Genomic DNA, 18,186 nt, shown 5'->3' with positions numbered 1-18,186 from the left:
ATCACAGCTGAACTATCACTCGCTTTGTGCACACTCACCCTGAACTCGGCTGCAAATCTATCTGCGTCCTCTGACTAAATAACCTCTCGTCCTCCTCCCACGCTTCTGCTTCTACCCAGACTTGTGGCCCTGAATCCCGCTCCTATCTCTTCCTCCCTCCACTTTTCTTTCTCTATCCGTCCCCCCTATCTCTACGCCATAAATCTGGGCGCACAGACACGGAGTGGCCTTCACACAGCTTTACTCTAATGCCCTGGACACACATACACACATATGCACAGATAGACACAAAGTACTAAACATACACACACACACACGCACACACACGGCTTGTTCCTCCAGCGTAGACACAGCAGAGGCGATGCGGCCATTCAGTGCGTCTTGCCTGTGACTGATCATTTGTCAGACACTGTGTTTTATGAGTCACGCTTACTAGGCACAAATCTGTCAACTGTTGTATCTCCCTCCCACTTCAGCCTAGAAAAAAACATCGCAAACAGACACACATTTTGTATGCACACACACACACACGCACAAACAAATATACTATGTGGTCAATATTTCTGTCTTCCCAGAAGCTCCTTTTTCATGTCAATCGACACAAATAATCATTTGAGGTCTAAACAACTCCGAGCTTGTACAACGGTAGAGGGTGTGTGTGTGTGTGCACGTGTGTGCGTGTGCATGTGCATGTGCGTGTTCTTGTGTAAACACACCTTTACGGATCTCCTCTCTGATCTGAGACTCCATCTCCTCCATTTGGAGTAGAGTTTTCTGCCAGTAGCGCTCGGCCCTTCGACTCTTCGTGCAGTACACTACGAGAGCTGAGAAAGATAAAAGCAATTGATATACAATATGTTCCAACCCAAAGACTGATATCACACAATGACAGCTTCAAACATAATGGACAGGTTGCATATTAGTAGCTTGTTGGCTTTTCATCAGTCATTCTAAATCACTTAATAATGCCTTATTCTGCATGACCATATTAGACAACTACTACCGAGTTTTCAGTTCTGGGGTCGGAATGGGTACCAAACCCAGAGTGGGCAACGAAAACAGGTTCAGCTGCCTGTAAGGACATCATGACAGAGGTGAAGAGACTGAAGAAGACGTTGACTGAGGAAGCTATTAAAAGAAAAAGACATAGTGACCGACCAAAAGGCAAAAGACAGGAGTAAATCTAAGGCTGGATTTTGGTTGTTGGTGACAGCTTCGCCAAACTGGCGACAGATACCAAGCTGGACTTTGCTAACAGTCCGTGTAATTGTCTCTGGATCAGGTTATGTTAGCTCGGCATGCTGTTACTGATTTGAGTTGTATGCAAAGCTTGTGCAAACCTTCACTGCCTCAAGTTTTCAAGACATGACATTGTTGTGAGTTTTGTATGTAGTAAGCACGTGGTGTTATATTACATCTAACAAATTGTTACATTTGTTGGATTTGTAGTTACGACAACTGTGTTGCACTCATATGGTGGGGGGTTGCTTTAACTAAAACCTTTCCCTCATTAACGTCCTAATTACTGCTTATTGATGGTGGGCAGGGACGTTGTTGCACATGAATTACAAGATGGTAGTGCCACAAGAATTGTCATTCTACCTTAATAACACTTAAAAAATGTGGTCTAATCTTGTGTGATAAAACACAAAACTAGAGGTGTTTATAGTGTGTGACTCCAAATAACTTTAAATACATTAAGTTTCAATATGTTCTCCATTCTAAAGCGAGGTCTCTCTCATCTCTAATTCACTAGTAGAACCTATTGTTGGTTAATAAGCGTCAACGTACTAGTGAAGGAACTAGTCAGGAACCATACTTATCAATAAACACTAATTAGGAGGTTATTGAGGGAAAACTCTTAATGGCCTAGTAGTTGTTGACTATGGTCATGCAGATAAGGGAATAGTGCTTTATATTTACTCAAAGAGCCAGAATTATTCTAATATGTGTGCTAACCAAGATTTGAGATTGAGCCTGTGAGAAAAATGTTAGCAAAAGTGTGAGAGCTTGTAAAGGAAAAGTTTTTGATTTTTAATGTTAAAATAAGAATTTTGTGAACATATAATTTCAAAGGTTATGTCACACACAAAGTCTAACGAGAAAAAAGGCTTTGGCGAATATGTGACAACAGATTTAAGGCAGGAAACAGTGAGAAAATCCCCACAAGTCCCAATTTTCACCCCCTACACCTGCTCTGTACACACTAACACAAAGATTACAGAACAAGAACACACACACACAGACACATAAGCAAGCAGAGTAGACAGTGAGAGGAACAGCAGGGTCTTTGTGCTTCAAATGCAGAGGAAGGATGAAGCAAGTGCGTGAAACTACGACCCCCGAATTCCTTTTATCTGTTCCACATCTGGAGCGTCAATCGCTACAGCAGGCACACATTCCTCAACCGCTGGTGAGCATGTGTACACAACCTACCCACAGTGCACACCAGTAGCATCACGCAACACACCACAATGGATACCACGATGGCCAGCTCACTGCCGCCAAGCTGCACTTTGGCGATGGTGTGACGAAAGTTTCCCACTTGAACCTAGAAAGAATACAGAGCAACACATTAAAACTGGACTGAGCTCCTTCAAAACCTGCCTCTGCTTTTGTTTTCTTTTATTCTTGTACGCTTCTCACCATCACCTTCAAATGCTGAAGTATCTGTCATCATCCTTTGTTTTTCTTACAGTATTTTTTCAATTATTTGTTTTTCTTTTATCGTAGTAGTAATAGTTGTGTGCTTGTGTGCAGCCCACGTGGACAGCAAATATACCGTTGCATTGGTGAAACCTGTCAGAAAAATAATCTCACATAAAACCTTATATTGTAAACAAAACCTTTGTCTCATCTCCTACAGTAAGCACTATAAATAAAACCTACTACAAAAGCCTCCCTACATGAATCATCACTCGAGTCTTTTATAATCATCTGACTAGAAGAAGTCGTAAGAGATGAAATGCATTTTAATATAGCTCTTTAATCATCATACAGTATAAAGAGCAATACAAATCTCCTAAATCACAAAACAAATAAAGCTTATCTTCTTCAGGGAGACCATTAAACCTACCCTACTTATACATAAGAAACAACAGACCATCACTCCAAACACATTTGTCTTTTATGAATATTACCGGGCACTTTGACCTGTGAAAAAAAAGAATTTGTCATAAAACATAAAGCAATTACCCAGTTATAAGATCTTCCTAGTAAGCCAGATATCACCCTAACTTCAAAGCTGTGCAAGGATGCAAGAATGAGAGTGATGTGACCTGTTTTCACAAAGTTTTTTTTATAGGTTCTATGTTTGAGATTTTGGGCATTAATGGCATCAAACAACTATTTGCTATGTAAAGATATAGTGGAGTAATGGCATCCTGAGGAGATAATGAAGTCACACTTCTCCGGAGTGTGTTGTAATCTGACTTTTTCTTTCTTACTAGTCGACTCTCAAAACCACTTGGTGATACTGTGCATTTTGTAGTCTAATCGTTCATCTGACATTTTAGCATGGTGCAGTAATAAGTGACATCATAATGCATCAGTAGGCTACTCTGAGCTTTTGGGATGAAGGTGGACATAACTTTAGTTGCTGTTGAACATGCAGTGCATATATTTGTTCTGAACAATTATTTTCTACGTTATGCCATGTTACATAAACAAAATTTGAGGTGCTTGGAAGTAGAAAGACTCCTGCTATCTCTGCAAGATAGCAGCCGTGTTGTTACTGCAGTCAAACAGTATCTACAGCTCAGACAACCTTGCTGGGGACTTAGTCCAATCAGATTGCGGCTCATTCCTAAATAGCCTCTCAGAGTCAATTAAGGTCTCTCCTATCTCACCTACCTCCAGGTTGGTCCAGCGTACAAGAATTGATCATTGTTGTTGAGTGAAAAAACTAATCAACGTTCAAGTTATGTGTATACAACACAGAGGGTTGCATAATGGAATGAAAGTTTGAAACTCCTTCATGCTACACAAACTTAGAACATATATACAGTTATTTATGCCATAAACATATCTACATAAACAAAGTTTAAACAAAGGAGATCATTCTGCACTGCATTTCATACATTTGTGTTGAAGTGAATGTAAACAGCAGCAACAAGATGGTGATGACAAAAAAAAAAAGTTTCTTCAAAATTTCAACATCAGGTAAACACTGCCAATCAACCTTTGACTTCCCGTGAGCATCAAGCATCAATGGTATAAACACAGAGTCCACTTCTCCACATCCTGCACTCTGTTGGCTTGGAACAAGGTCTGCCTGTTGAGTGCAACAGCTTGATCCAGGATGTTGTGGTGAAGACATGTTTCTGTAAAGATTTGGCCACAACTGTCTCTGATTTCCCATTGTTTGACCCATTTGTTAAACCAGGCTGGATGATCCAAAGATGCCGTGGGCAGTGGCTGTCTCATGGTCCACTGCTCTTAATCCAAAACCTTCCCTTTCTTCTGAAATGAGGATGTATTTATTTCTGCCATAGGCAATACGTGTTTCAACAACAAAGCCAAAAAAAGAAAAATAGCCGCTGCATCTGCATGTGCCGCGGTTGCCATGACATAAATAAAAGGTCCAGCAATTAATTTACTATTCGACTACTATTTGATAAGTACTAAAATGCAGCAGTTGTGAATTGCCTTACGAGTTGCTAAAGGCTTCCAACTTGACTCAGAGCAGGCTTCTCTTCTCCTCAGTGCGTAGTAGGTAACTTGATGGGTACGAAAAGCTACATGTCTGTTTTGATTAGCGACCAGCTAGAGCAGGCTTAATAGCTGACTCGCTGTTACTTATATTATGAATTGGTTCTAAAAATGTTGCTGAATGTCAAATATAGCACTTTTAAAAGCCTTTAAGCTGGAGGCGAGCAATCGACTTATAGTGGCAGTGAAGAGGAAGAAAGTAGTCCAAGTGAGAGGAAATAAAGGCACGAACTTCTTTCTCAAGATGTGAAACTGTTAATAACCTCCCTGGGCACTTGGTTGTCAAGTGAAAGGCTGGAGCTTAATATAGTCCTTTGTTTTATTTTGTATAAAAAGTTCTGCATTATACTATAGTAAACCCGGTTCATCTGATGTGACAATACTTAATTATGATGAGCCAATAGAGCAATTTGACTGAGAAGGAAAAAAGGAAAAACAATGGCAGAGAAAGACGGCGCAGTAATGAGCAGAGACAGCAGGTGCATTAAGTATTTTCTTTGTATATATAGTCTAGAAATGCACTGTAACACAGGAGGTTTCTAATGGGAACACAAGTGTCTGCACATGTGCACAAATCTACAGACACATCATTTTTCTCATGGACACAGGTGCATGCAGAGAAACAAAGCAACACACGGTAGATTTTGAAAAATGGTCTCTCACTGCAACGAGCTGGAGGAGTCACCCAGTTCAGAGTAACCTAGATGTGACGAGAAATGGACTTTCACTTCTGCCTTCTGATTAGTCAGCAGGGCTCTGTGGTCCCTCCTCACATCTCTCTCCCTCTCCTTCCCCAATCCGAACATACTTCATAAAAAAGAGCCTCTGATAAAAAGCCTCCAATCCTCACACCAAATCCCTCTTACACCGGTCTAACTCTGAGGAGGGGGGGGGGGGGACTGGCTCACCGAGCTCACTCCTTCTGCTCTCATTCCCTCGTTTTCTCTTTCTGGTCTCTGCGTTTATTTACCCAGACCATCAGCGAGAGAAGGCCCTCTTCCAGAGACTGCAACAGCCAGGGCCTGGTGTAATGGAGGGGAAAATGCCATTGTTCCGTGTTCCTGTTTCTCTCGGGGTACAAAAACACTGCTTCCCGACATCCACTTCTGCAGCTCAGCTCTACTTCAGAGCCAAGCAAAACACCGGCATATAAAAATAGATCTGCCACCGTAAGTAAGCGAAGAAACGCAAATGGCCATAAGCTATACACACACCTCAACGTGCATGCATGTACACAAATGTGCCGACACAAAGGGGAATGCACATGAGCTCTGCTTATGCACACTAATCATCCTCGCAGACCACCCATTTGTGTTATGACATCTCATTTGACCCTTGCACTGCCTTTTTGTCTTCGCTAATTGGTCATGTTCAGTCTCAGACATCCTGAGAGACACACAGGGGGAGGGGGCTGGTACGAGATGAGCCACAGGTACACAGAGAGAGACAGAGTAAGGTGGTGAGAGAGAGAGAGTGGAGAATATAAGAGCCTTCCTTCTATTTCTGTGTCAAACGTTTTTTACAGTACAACTGAACTGACAGACAGAGACACTCTAACATATGTTTCTAAGCTATTTCAGAACACCACTCACAGCCTGGCTCATATTTAAATATAGATGAGTGCTTTCCCCATTTAATAAAGCCCTATCAAGTCGACCAAAACGGACAACAACAGATGGGAAACGTAGGTAAAGAGATTGTGTGCGCAGGGCTCGACCACGTCTTGATTAAGACTTTAAATTTGGCAGAGTGAACCCGGAGACAAAACAAAAACAAAGACAACTGCTGGAATCACCACTGACTCAGAGGGTCTTGCTGTGAGCACAGATAATGTCTGTGTGACTGGTGTGATGATAGACGGACTGATAAAGGATTAAAGAGATGACGGGGTAAACTGTTCACCGTTCCACTGTGGCATTGTGGCACCACCCCCACTAACTGCTGATTCATGGCTGCATGCTCAGAGTCTACAAACCATTCATAATGCATGAGAGAAACACACACAACACTGACTGTGCAGATCAAATCTATCTGAATGAACAGCACAGATGGTGTGGACTCTGACTGAATGTTTTGGTTGAGTAGAGTGTGACAGATGGGTGATATCCTTAAATTATCAGGGTCTATCCAGCGATATTTTCAACACGGGTCTGTGTGAGTTTTTGTATTTCATTATGGTGTTTTACATGCTTGCATACTTACAGTGACAGGCAGCTCTCCCTCACTGGAGCTCAGCAGTCCGTCGATGGTGCAGTGGAACAGCTGGTCGTTGTGAAAGCTGATGTTACAGGGATAGGAGCCAATCATCACCGAGTATTCCTCAGGCACCAGCTCTAGATCGCTCGGCCCTTTCTGCGCCAGAAACGAACAAAAACAGCCGTCAGCCGGTCAGTGGTAAGAGACTGGAGGGGCCTGGTTTTAGCAGGCACAGATAACATTCATAAAGACCACAGCAGCTTTAACCCACATATACGTGCAGACACATATTCATTCTCCTATCCACACACACTCGCACACAGAAACCAAACTGCGGCAGGCCTGTCACGCAGCTGTCACACAGAGGAAGCCAGCACAGAACTCATCCATTCTGGGCTAGAGTTCAGCTTAAAGCAGCAAACATTCCCGCTGCCTCTCTCACATGGCCAGGATAGTTTCTACAAACAAACCCGCTGACAGTCATCCCCGCCTCTGCCCAAAATAACATTCTCAGGGCCTTTACAGGAGCCCGTTGGAATAAGCTGCACAGCTCTTTTATTAAATCAGTCCAACTCTCTGTTGGTGTCAATCCAAGGGCCGCCTTTTAATGCAAAGTAGAGGGGCATTACACCGATTTTACACTTCAAGTTCAGTTTATGTCAAAACAACAAAACAGTTGTCTTCCGAGGCTCTAGAGAGAGCTTTCTAAAGTCTGAAAAAATAGCCCTGATATCACAGTGATGTCATCAGGTTGGTTGGTTTAGAAACTACAGATTTATAGCAGAAAGCCTGTGGGGCATCCTTGAAAGAGGTTTACCAGGAAGGGAGGGTTTAACTAAAGATGCTTGTCCATGCGTGTATATTGACAAAATATTTATTTCACAGGACGCTCTAATAAAGATTGGCATAGAGGCAAATTTCAGTTTGCAACTTGGCTCTTATTTTTAAAGTTTTGGTCATCACTTTGCACTCCAGAACCTGATCAGGGAACGTGGCAATATCACTGTAACGAATCGTAAATCTGACTTCAAGGGGCATTCCAGTTGCCCGAACATCAGACATGTTGTAAGCAAGTCAGCAGTTTAGCTCCATATCTAAAGCACGATATCTGGAGGTAAAACTACACCAGGAAGTCAGCCTGTAAACTTCAGGATGTTTAAAACAGACAATTTGACTATATAATTCAACCATTAGCCTTTGTTTTCTCTTCTACATAAGTTTGGCTAACCCAGTGTATTATTTTAAAAATGCATGATCCTCTGACTGCTCTTGTTTCGTGCCCTGTCAGACTTTTAGCAGCATTCCTCTGCAATTAACTCGGTATGTACCATGTTATTATTAATGATGAGGAATGATGGCAACGACGAAAATAAGATCCAATTTGGATGAAACTGCAATTTCCCTTTAATGCAAGCATGACAAATGAGGAAGTGTGTGTGTGTGTGTGTGTGTGTGTGTGTGTGTGTGTGTGTGTGTGTGTGTGTGTGTAAGCACGAGCGTGCATGTGTGTTTATCCCCAGTGTGCTTCCTTGCTTTGATTACACCCTTAGGGCCCTGTCCTGTCCCTACTGCAGGATGCCACCCCCTGGGTCTCTGTCAACAAATGCTTCCTAACACAGACACAACACACGCACAAACATATACACATTCATAATTCACACATACACCAACACAACAAAATATGTTTGCGCATATTGAAATATACTGCATAGGCTTCATATACACAACACAACATTTTCACACTTAAACTCATTGGACCAAAACAATGGATTCTTAAGGCCAAAACAGGATGAAAGCAAACAAAGCCCACCCACATTCCAGCTCTGCTCCTTAATATAGGATCTGGCTGACTATTAAACAAACACACATTCTCTCTCCAGCCTCTCTCCCCCCTTCAGGTCCACCACAAGTGGAATCCACCTTCCTCAAGAAAACAGGAAACAACAGACAAGTCGCCTGTGTAGACAGGCTGGGCTGAGGCAGCGATTCCTGCAGGCGCCGCATCCTGACACACAAACACACGAAGAGGAAACTGCATCATGTCCAAACTTCCCTGTCTGTGCTTTAAGCATGTGCGTGTCCTTTAGCCCTTTAAGGATGATGAATCCATGCCGACAGGTGCTAAGATCAGCCGGGCCACAGGAACATCGGACCTCCCACTGAACTGCCACTGCGCCCTTCCCCCACAACGGACCCCCGACAGAAATCAACACGTTTCAGCAGACGGGGCCTTTGATGTGTTTTATGTGCCTCTGGTTTATGTGAATATGAATAAAGTAACGTTCAGCCTTGTCTGCTGTTCACAGTTGGGTGCAGTCAATTTACAGCAGGGGTGCTTTTGGAGGCAAGGAACAAGCAACCTTTATAAAATACCACTTGTTTATGCATAATTTAAATATTGTTTTTTTGAGAGCCAAGATTAATGTCAATAGGCATTGTTTTATGCAGATAGTGTCTTTAAGTTTGACTGTCTGTGTGAGTCAGTGTTGCTGTCATATTTCTAGCCACATTAGTGTCTTGGCTCTGGAGATGGCAGTGTCAGTTGGTTGGCTGGTTGGTCCTCTTTTGTGTCTGCAGACTTTTAGTCTTGTTTTTCAGAGAGAAAGTTAGAGGTGTTAATTTGTGCTTCTGGGTCGGGTTATGCTCCATTTTTGGTTCATTATGTTCAGTGTCAAATCTCTACTTGAATCCTTTATCTCCTTCCTTTTTAATTAGCAAAGCACAACGTACAAAATATAATTTTATCATTTAACTAGACGCTAATTATGTAATCTGTCTGAAAAAATTTGAAATCAAGACTATTAATTTTGTATTTGATTTGCTAAATATTCATTCATTTCCCATTTTTTTATGTCTGTTACTTAAAATCGGGTCAGCTTACACTCCAATTTGGGTTCATTATGTTCAGTGTCAAATCTCCTGAATCCTTTATCTCCTCCCATTTTAATTAGCAAAGCACAGTGTAAAAAATATATTTATTTATCATTATAATTATTTACCTAGACAGATTTGAGATGCAGATCAAATTTTTGATTCATGTTTGACACAACAATAGTGCTATATAACTAATGCTGCACAATTGTGTTGAATCTGATCAGAAATATTGTGTAAAAACACGGTTTAAAGGCTTCCTATCATAACTACTACTTTTACCAATCATACAAAAGCTAATATATGTAATCAATCAGCACTGACTTGAAAACATTCTCTAATAAACAAGGTATTTTCCTTGATTAATCAGAAAACACCACAGTGAAGCACCGATCTGAACTTCCTGTCTCAGCAGCGTCACTCACATTGATGATGAGTGTCAGTGGCTCTCCTGGGTGGTGTTTAATCAGTTTCTCCTTGTTGGCAGTGAAGAACTGAGGGTCCTCCACGTATTCCAAAAGGAAGTGACCTTTATGAGTCCCTTCTTCCTCTTCCTCTTCCTCTGCCTCGCTGTCAGTGGACGAGGGGCTGTCACCCGTGTAGGGCACGCCGTTCAGGAAGAACTGGACCGAGGTCTGCTGGGATTGGCTGGACGCGTGAGATGGACAAGTGATCATGGAGGTGGACACCACACTGCAGCTCTGAAGAAGGACCAGAGATAGACAAGTTGCATTTGGAATTCACAGATGAGATGGTCAATGACATGATCTACCAGGAACAGAATTCACTTAAAACTGTGAATGCATGCATCTTTCTTAAAGGAATAGCTTGACATTTTGAGAAATACACTGTCTATTCACTTGAGTTTGACAAGAAGATTGATACCGGAGGTAAAAACATATGACTACCAGCACCTCTAAACCTCGCTATCAACTCTTAACATGTTACATCTCAATTGTTAAAGCATTTCTGGAGCTTCAAGGCAAATCAGAGTTGCAGCATTTTATACTGAAGTAGATGGGGACTTGTTTTGAAATGTAAAAGAAAAAGCATAAAATGGCTCCAAACAGCTCACCAGTCATAATCCAAGCCCTGAGATCCCAAATTGATTTAAGTAATTTATACCATCGATGGGTGGTCGAGCTCATGCAGCCACCCAGACGGGGCGCACGCTTTCAGTTTAGCAGCTGTGGTGAAGATTTTGGCTTAATATAGGTTGGAAATACTTCAAATCAAATCAAAATCAAATCTTCTGGTTTATGGAGACTTGGATTACGCCTGACAAGCTGTATGGAGCCATTTTATGTAATTTATTTTACCTTTGAAAACAAAGGTGAGTAGAATGTGCAATTTGTAGTTTTATTAGGGTTATTTCTGGAGCTTATCTGGGTTCATTGGCTTCCTGAAATTTTTCTTCCTTTGTTTATTTTTGCTTCCTTTGGATACAGCAGAGTTAACTGTTTCCCCCCATTTCCATTCTTTATGCTAAGCTAAGCGAACCAGCTACTGGTTGTAGCTTCAAATTTAACCTACAAATGTAAGAGTGGTATCATGCTTCTCTTCTAATTCTCTGCAAGAAAGAGATTAAAGCCTATTTCCCAAAATGTATGTCTTGTTTTTTTTTGTGTGTGTGTGTGATGACCTTGACACGCTAAAAGAACATATTTTTATGGTGCTTTACTTAATTATTCATTCCCACAAGTCTAATTATAAGGTTGAAAGAGTTTTATGAAGTAGAAAAAGGAAAGAATTCAGCTGGTTACTCACCGTTTGTCCAATTCCCGGCACCTGCATGGTGACGCTCTGCACCAGATCAAAACCCTGGCCTGTCACTGTGATGGTCCTGCCACCACTGTGACACACACAGACACGGAGTGTCACATCTCAGCGATGACATAAATGTGTCAAATTCATACGGGTATGCAAATACTCAGGGACACAGTTCCAAAACGAGAGAGAAACAGGGGACCAGATAATAATGCAAAACAGTTTGACTGCAGTGAAAATCCGCACTCATGTCATCAAAGAGATGCCGCTGCTCTGTCACACACATGCGGAGCTATTTAGAACACAATAGGGAGAAAATGCTGCACATCAGGACGACATTACTGTAATGAATTATGTCAGGGACTCAGTGAAGGGAACCGCAGAGTCATCAAGCTTGAGATGTTGATGTTGTTTTGGTTTTACTGCTTGTGGTATGTGTGTAGCAGTCTACGTACCTGAGGTAGCTCTTTTTGGGGTGGATGTAACTGATGGTGGGGTTCTTCTCGTAGGTGTATGTTGTGCTGAGCTCTGCACTTTGACAGGGTAGGTTTTCAAACTCTACACATACTGTCACCGACTCAGTGTGTGGAAGTAGGGCTGGAGGCATGGTGCAGTCAATTGTTTCGTCTGTTTTCCTGAAAAAAAAAAAGTGAAGTAAACATTGTAACCACGCATCTCGTGATGTCTACAAGTGCTCAAACCCAGAATATTTTCCACTTAGATTCAAAGTTGTGTCATACAAGCACTCCTTTGAAATAAACTATACTGTAAGATTATAGCTACACGCAAAGCTGCTGACTCAAACCTCAACACTTAAATTCAAGTCAGACTTACAAAAATAAAATCTTGAGAATTGATTTGGCCTTAACTAAGGTTAGACTTTATTTACCTGGAATCTGAAAGCAATCAGCAATAAGGTTGCAACAGTATGAGACAGTTTCACAGTATACAGTATAACACAATAATTATTTTCAGTTACTCTTAAGGACCTTTCAAGAAACAAAAATTATAGGTTTTTTTCGGTTGAACAAATGCGTTATTATGATTTCCAGAAATGTTATGTCCTGACAGACATGAAACTTGATATAAATTTGCAATATATATATTCATAGTAACACTAAAAAGGTAGAATTCAGAGCCATGGACAAGCAAATGTACTCGTTACAATAACCATCAATTTTCATACCACAATATACCTTGAAATTGGTATATTGCTGCAACCCTAATCAGCAACCATGCAGGCCTTGCATAGCCACACAGCTTGACAATTTAATCAGTAGGTCAATCTATTTACAATACTTAGTGTCAGCTATGTAAAACATAACCAAGAAAAGCACTTTCCACTGCTGTGTGATTTAACTGTTAACATTAAGAGACATGAAGTCTTGCATCATGACTGCAATTTTCTCATGGAGACTGGTCACTTATGAACTGCTGTGACAGACTTGAGACTTGGCCTGGAGTTAAGCCAAGGAAACAATTGGAAATCCATCCCTTTAACACCAAAAGTTAAAGAGGTCTATTCTGGGCTGAGAACAACCCTCCACCCAAGTTTCATGGAAATCCGTTAATTAGTTTTTGTGTAATCCTGCTGACAAACCAACCAACAAACAGACATGGGTGAAAACCTTCATAACCACCTTGGTGGTAATAATAATAAGCACTCACTCTGTGATGATACACTCCAGTGTGTTGTTGACCATGACTCTGACCTCAGAGCCAATGTCCAGGTGCTCCCCCCCAATGGAAACTCTAGTTCCTCCAGCACGAGAGCCTTTCCTCGGCTCCATGGACAGCAGCTTTGGGATCTGAATACAGAGGAGAGATTGAACACATGACTAAGAAGACAACAAATTTATCACCAGACATCTGACAGCCTCTGTCACTGGAAAAGACAGGCTTACCCAAACTGTGTGTTGTACTCTTTGACACCAAATAAAATCTTTCACCATCCTTTGAGGTTCCAATATCTTGTCTTTACAGATTGGCTGAGACAGCTGCTGACTCTAACATTAAATTAGTGGAGAAAACTGTGAAGACAGCCCATGCTGCAGTATGTTAAAGTGCTGCTGAAGCCAACAGGCCTTTGGGCCCCAAACTTGCAGGGCAGCTATACTGCGGGTGAAAGGCATACACATGTTAATGCATACACATGAAAAACTGCATGCATACACAGTCATATATGCACATACAAACACACACACACACACGCACGCACGCACGCACGCACACAAAGGATCCTCAGGCGAAGATGAATATCCCTGTCCAGCTCTGCAGCTATCAGCATTCCTGCTCTTTCCGAACTTTCTATCCCCGCCATGAACCTCGCCTCCAGGGAAACCTCTTATCCTCACTGACAGGATTCACTTCCTCAGTGTGCATGGATGGAGGAGACCTATTGTGCGTTTGTGTGTCAGAGTGGGTGTAAGGAGGCAGATGTTTCCGTCTAAAGGTCCGAGGAAGGAGATGCAGTAGAGGCACATATCCTGTCTCCAAAACTGTTTTCCCTTTCTTACCCTCAACACCCTGTAGTAAAAAAACCCCTCTCACTCACACTGAGCATCTCTGAAGTTGGATAAGGAAGCCCGAGAGGAGTTCCCACAACAGCACGGCGTAATGTTTGTTGTTCTGGATTTCCTTCATCCTCAAGTATCAAGAAAGGCTTCCAGATCAGGGTGATTTTTGCTGTGGGATGACTCACAGGCAGAGCTGCTCTTTGGAGCCGCTTAAATGATAGACCGTTCCAGCATTGAATTATGAACAACTCTTTGTCCACAAACAAAGACAAACAAAGGGCTTAACATGGGTATTTCCACAGGCTGAATGCTCTAAATCCAATGGGAGACTGTGTGGGTCGAGGTCCATTAACACAATGCTGGCTAGCTCGACCCGACCAGTGATGAATTCAGAGCAAAGGGACATTCCAACAATTGCCATATTTGTTTTTGCTGGCAGCGAGTGCAGTATGACAATGGTGCTTGGTTGCAGCTCAGATGAACGTTTGAAGATTCCCACACACTTGCATTCCTCGGAATCATAAAACGCATCTGTTAACACTCAACTGACACACTTGGGAAGGCTTTCCCAGTGGGAAACGAGGAACAAGAGAGCGTAGAAGAAGAAGAATGCAGGAGGGAGAGACGGGTTGGACTGAAAGCAAAGATCAGGGAAAGGGTAGATGTCTGGTGGATACTCACTAAATATGAGAAGCTCTCCTTTGACGTCCCCATCCCACTCTGATCCACGTCCACTTGAACAATATCTGTCCTGTCATGTGCAGACTGTCCAGTGATACACACCAGCCTGGGGAATTTAAAAAAAAAAGAGAGTGACCTGCTTGTTTGATTGTCAAAAGACCATAATCACAGATCAGTTAATAAATTACAAGGATAATAGATAAGAACACAATAATACATCTTATAATTTTAATTTAATCAACTAATTTTAAAAGAGAGAGAACCAATATGAAGACGAAGAATGAGATCTTGATCATTGCTACTAAACAAAGGCATGTAATTAATGTTGGAGAATGGTGGTTATGAACTAATTCATCAAACCCTAATGCATTTACATATGGAATCCAATAAAGCCTCGAGATATCAGATATCAGGAGATGTAAAGTTCAAAGCTCCTCAGACCAGATGTGTCTTACCACAGAGGAGATTAAGGGGCTGCTGAGGCTTGTTCGCTCGCCTCCTGGCTGTGATTAAGCCCTGTGTCATCAGTGCACCCTCTACAGGGACGTCTCATATTAATGACACGGTGGTGTAGCAAGGCACAGGGATCTACTGTTCGGGGGGCCTCGCTGGGATGAATGTACTGGAGGGGGGGAGCAACCTTTATCACCTCACATGATCCCCCCCTCCAGCTTGACACCCTGTCGGTTTATTTAGTCAGGTGCCTGGTGCTACAGTGGTTATAAATTCTCAGCCGTTGATCAGTTGATTGACAGGGGAGTTGTGGGAAATTTACATAAGTGGAAGAGCTGTGTTTTATGTGGGAGGACCTGGCAGGACACTCACTAAGATGAGGCTGGGCTGGAGAGATTTGGGCCCGTCTGGGGTCAAGCTGACCAGAGAGAAAAGCTGTATCTGAGTGTGTTTTAATACAACTCGAACAAAGTATCCAAGTCTGAAACACTGCCAGATTTTCTTTTATATGCTTGAGTAGCTATTAAGAATATTCCAAAATAACCTGCAGGACCGGCCATCTGTTGAAAGCAGGCTCTATATTTCTGCTCATTAATTACAGGAGCATCAGGTAAAGAATGCCACTACACTCAAATTACACGCCTGTCATTTAAGTGCCATGAGGGCAGAGCAGACCTGTTTGAAGAAAAAAGCATCATCTCACATGCTCTTGTTTAGGGAAGAAAGAAAAAATAAAGAGAACAAATAAAATGAAACATGACTATTCACAGTTTGCAGCCAGAGGGAAATAAGAGGAACTCGAGCCTGAATCAGTCTGAACCTGTGGGGTTGCTTCAGGCTTTAGTGGATTCAGGCTGAGAATCAAAATGTTATCACAATGATACACAGCGTCGTATGAGATCTGCTACTGAACCATAATGTTGAGGATTATATTTTACAAACGTAAAATGAATGCTTCCTGAGGAGTGCAGACAAACCCAAGAATGCAGCCTTTAGCATTTTAAATAGTACACATATACTGAAGGAAAAGGTTTCTGCAGGGTTCAGTTTCTTTTTAATACCTCATAGAGTGCAATTCAATACCTGCTCATGATCATACCGCCTAAAATATGAGAGTATGATGGAAACACAGTAGGGACAAATGCAGCCCAGTTGCCAGAATAAAATGCTGGCAGACAACATTCCCACAAAAAACACTGATGTGAGCACATTTGTACGTGTCATAGGCTACGTAACATATTGACATGTCTACGATACATGTGATATCACGTTCACATGGTTGTGGAGTTCAGTGAGAAGGCATTTCTACATTTGTGTGACACCACTGGATATTTTTATGGAGACCGTGGGACAATTTCCAGCTGTGTTTGTGGCGACAAAACCAGACATTTTATGCCAATACATGATTTTTCACTAACCCTAACCAAGTGTTTTTTGTGCCCAAACATTACTGGAACATAAGTGCAACATTGTCATACACATAAAATTAAAAACTGAACATATCTGTGGTTTGTAGAAATGTAAAGTGCCAATGTTTATTCTGGCGTTTGGGTTGCAATATGGCCTGAGACAACTATTTTCCAGATTCATTTACTGTATCTATAAAATGTCTCAAAATACTGACCAAGGTCTAAAGTAATGTCTTAAGAGGTCTTGTATTGCTCCAAAAGCAAAAGATATCCAAAAAATATAAAATAGAGAAAGGCAGATAATGCTCACATTGGAGAAACTAGAACCAGACAAATATTTTTTGCTAAAACAAACATACACAATAAATTATCAAATAGATCAAAATAAAACGTTATGCCAAGGACCACCTACATGAGCAGACTGATTTAAGTTGATGCTGATGAAGAGCATCAGTAGTATTGTAACCCTCCTGGTTATTTGCTACAGACAAACTCTTGGGCTTTTTTGGTTTGTTTTGGTTTCTACAGTGGCCCTGAAGATAGAAAACACAAATAAATTTCAGAAAACACAATGACATTTCAGAAAACAAGAAATTATGTGTTTTCTGACATATTGTGTTTTGACACTCAGGGTCAGTCCAGTGTGGCAACAATCAGACTTTCAGTTTAGAGGTGACAAATAATAACACTTTTGGAAATAAAATGTAAGACTTTTAAAACATTATAAGGCTTTTTCTCTTTTTTTTTTTTTTAAGGAAACTTAATTCAATGCTTCTGAAGACCTCTGCAGATCCCCTGGTATGTGTGTGTGAACTGAGTGTGATGTTGATGCAGTCTGATCCCAGTCAAAGGACATAGAGCAGACAGAGCATGGACTGACCCTCTACTCCACATTCCAGCACCTCCCCACTGCGGAGTTATTATGGGTTTCAGAGGGTGATATTTTGGCTACTTCTGAAGATGTCTCTGTTCATTTCCCTTGAGTGGATGATGAGGATCATCAACAATCAAGTCCGCGCGTGTTCGGCTAAATAGCCGGGGCGGAGGCCTCTCAAGGCTCGTATTAAAATGACAGAGAGGGCAGAATGGAGGGCCTGAGCCAAAAGCCAGAGAAGTGCTCCAGTAAATGAGGTGTGCCTGGACTGACTGTGCCATTAATTAAAATGTTGACACCGAGTGAGTGGATTGGAGTCTCTCTCTAGTGCTGCATATTTTCCTTTTGGCACGCAGATGTGAACTTTCACCTCCCGGCACACGAGCAGACACCTGTCTCAACAGCCCTGGTAAATGAGGTCACATGTGCAGGTGTGTGTGTGCTGATGAGTGTGTGCGTATGGCATTTTCTCCAAGAGACAGACAGATTTGTGTGAATTATTTTGAACACATCCTCAAGCAGCTTTACGGTGGTGGTATGAATAGGTTCAGATTTTGTTTTTCAAAAGAAAGTTTATTACAAAGTCAGATTAAATGTTTAGGTTGAATGTTAAAGGTTTACATTGGGAAGGTGAGTAAGATAAGGATTGAAATATAAAGATGTATATGTGTTTGTGCATGTGTTTGTGTGTGCAAGTCAAATGTGCTGA

At 41.7% G+C, this 18,186-nt stretch overlaps 1 protein-coding gene across 1 annotated transcript in view; it reads right to left on the bottom strand.

Moving 5' to 3' along the window:
- The window catches only part of plxnd1 (plexin D1), a 71,242-nt gene that overhangs the window by 16,573 nt on the left and 36,483 nt on the right, over positions 1-18,186 (bottom strand). The window contains exons 14-21 of the mRNA XM_073469883.1: positions 14,742-14,847; positions 13,213-13,352; positions 12,000-12,179; positions 11,545-11,629; positions 10,203-10,478; positions 6,913-7,062; positions 2,437-2,551; positions 717-824 (exon numbers count right to left, since the gene is read on the bottom strand). Of these exons, the coding sequence (XP_073325984.1) occupies positions 717-824; positions 2,437-2,551; positions 6,913-7,062; positions 10,203-10,478; positions 11,545-11,629; positions 12,000-12,179; positions 13,213-13,352; positions 14,742-14,847 (1,160 nt within the window). The remainder of the gene's footprint in view (positions 1-716; positions 825-2,436; positions 2,552-6,912; positions 7,063-10,202; positions 10,479-11,544; positions 11,630-11,999; positions 12,180-13,212; positions 13,353-14,741; positions 14,848-18,186) is intronic.

This window comes from Pagrus major, chromosome 7 (assembly GCF_040436345.1).
Source record: "Pagrus major chromosome 7, Pma_NU_1.0".
Taxonomy (NCBI): Eukaryota; Metazoa; Chordata; class Actinopteri; order Spariformes; family Sparidae; genus Pagrus; species Pagrus major.
This window is presented reverse-complemented; position numbering and strand designations above follow the sequence as displayed.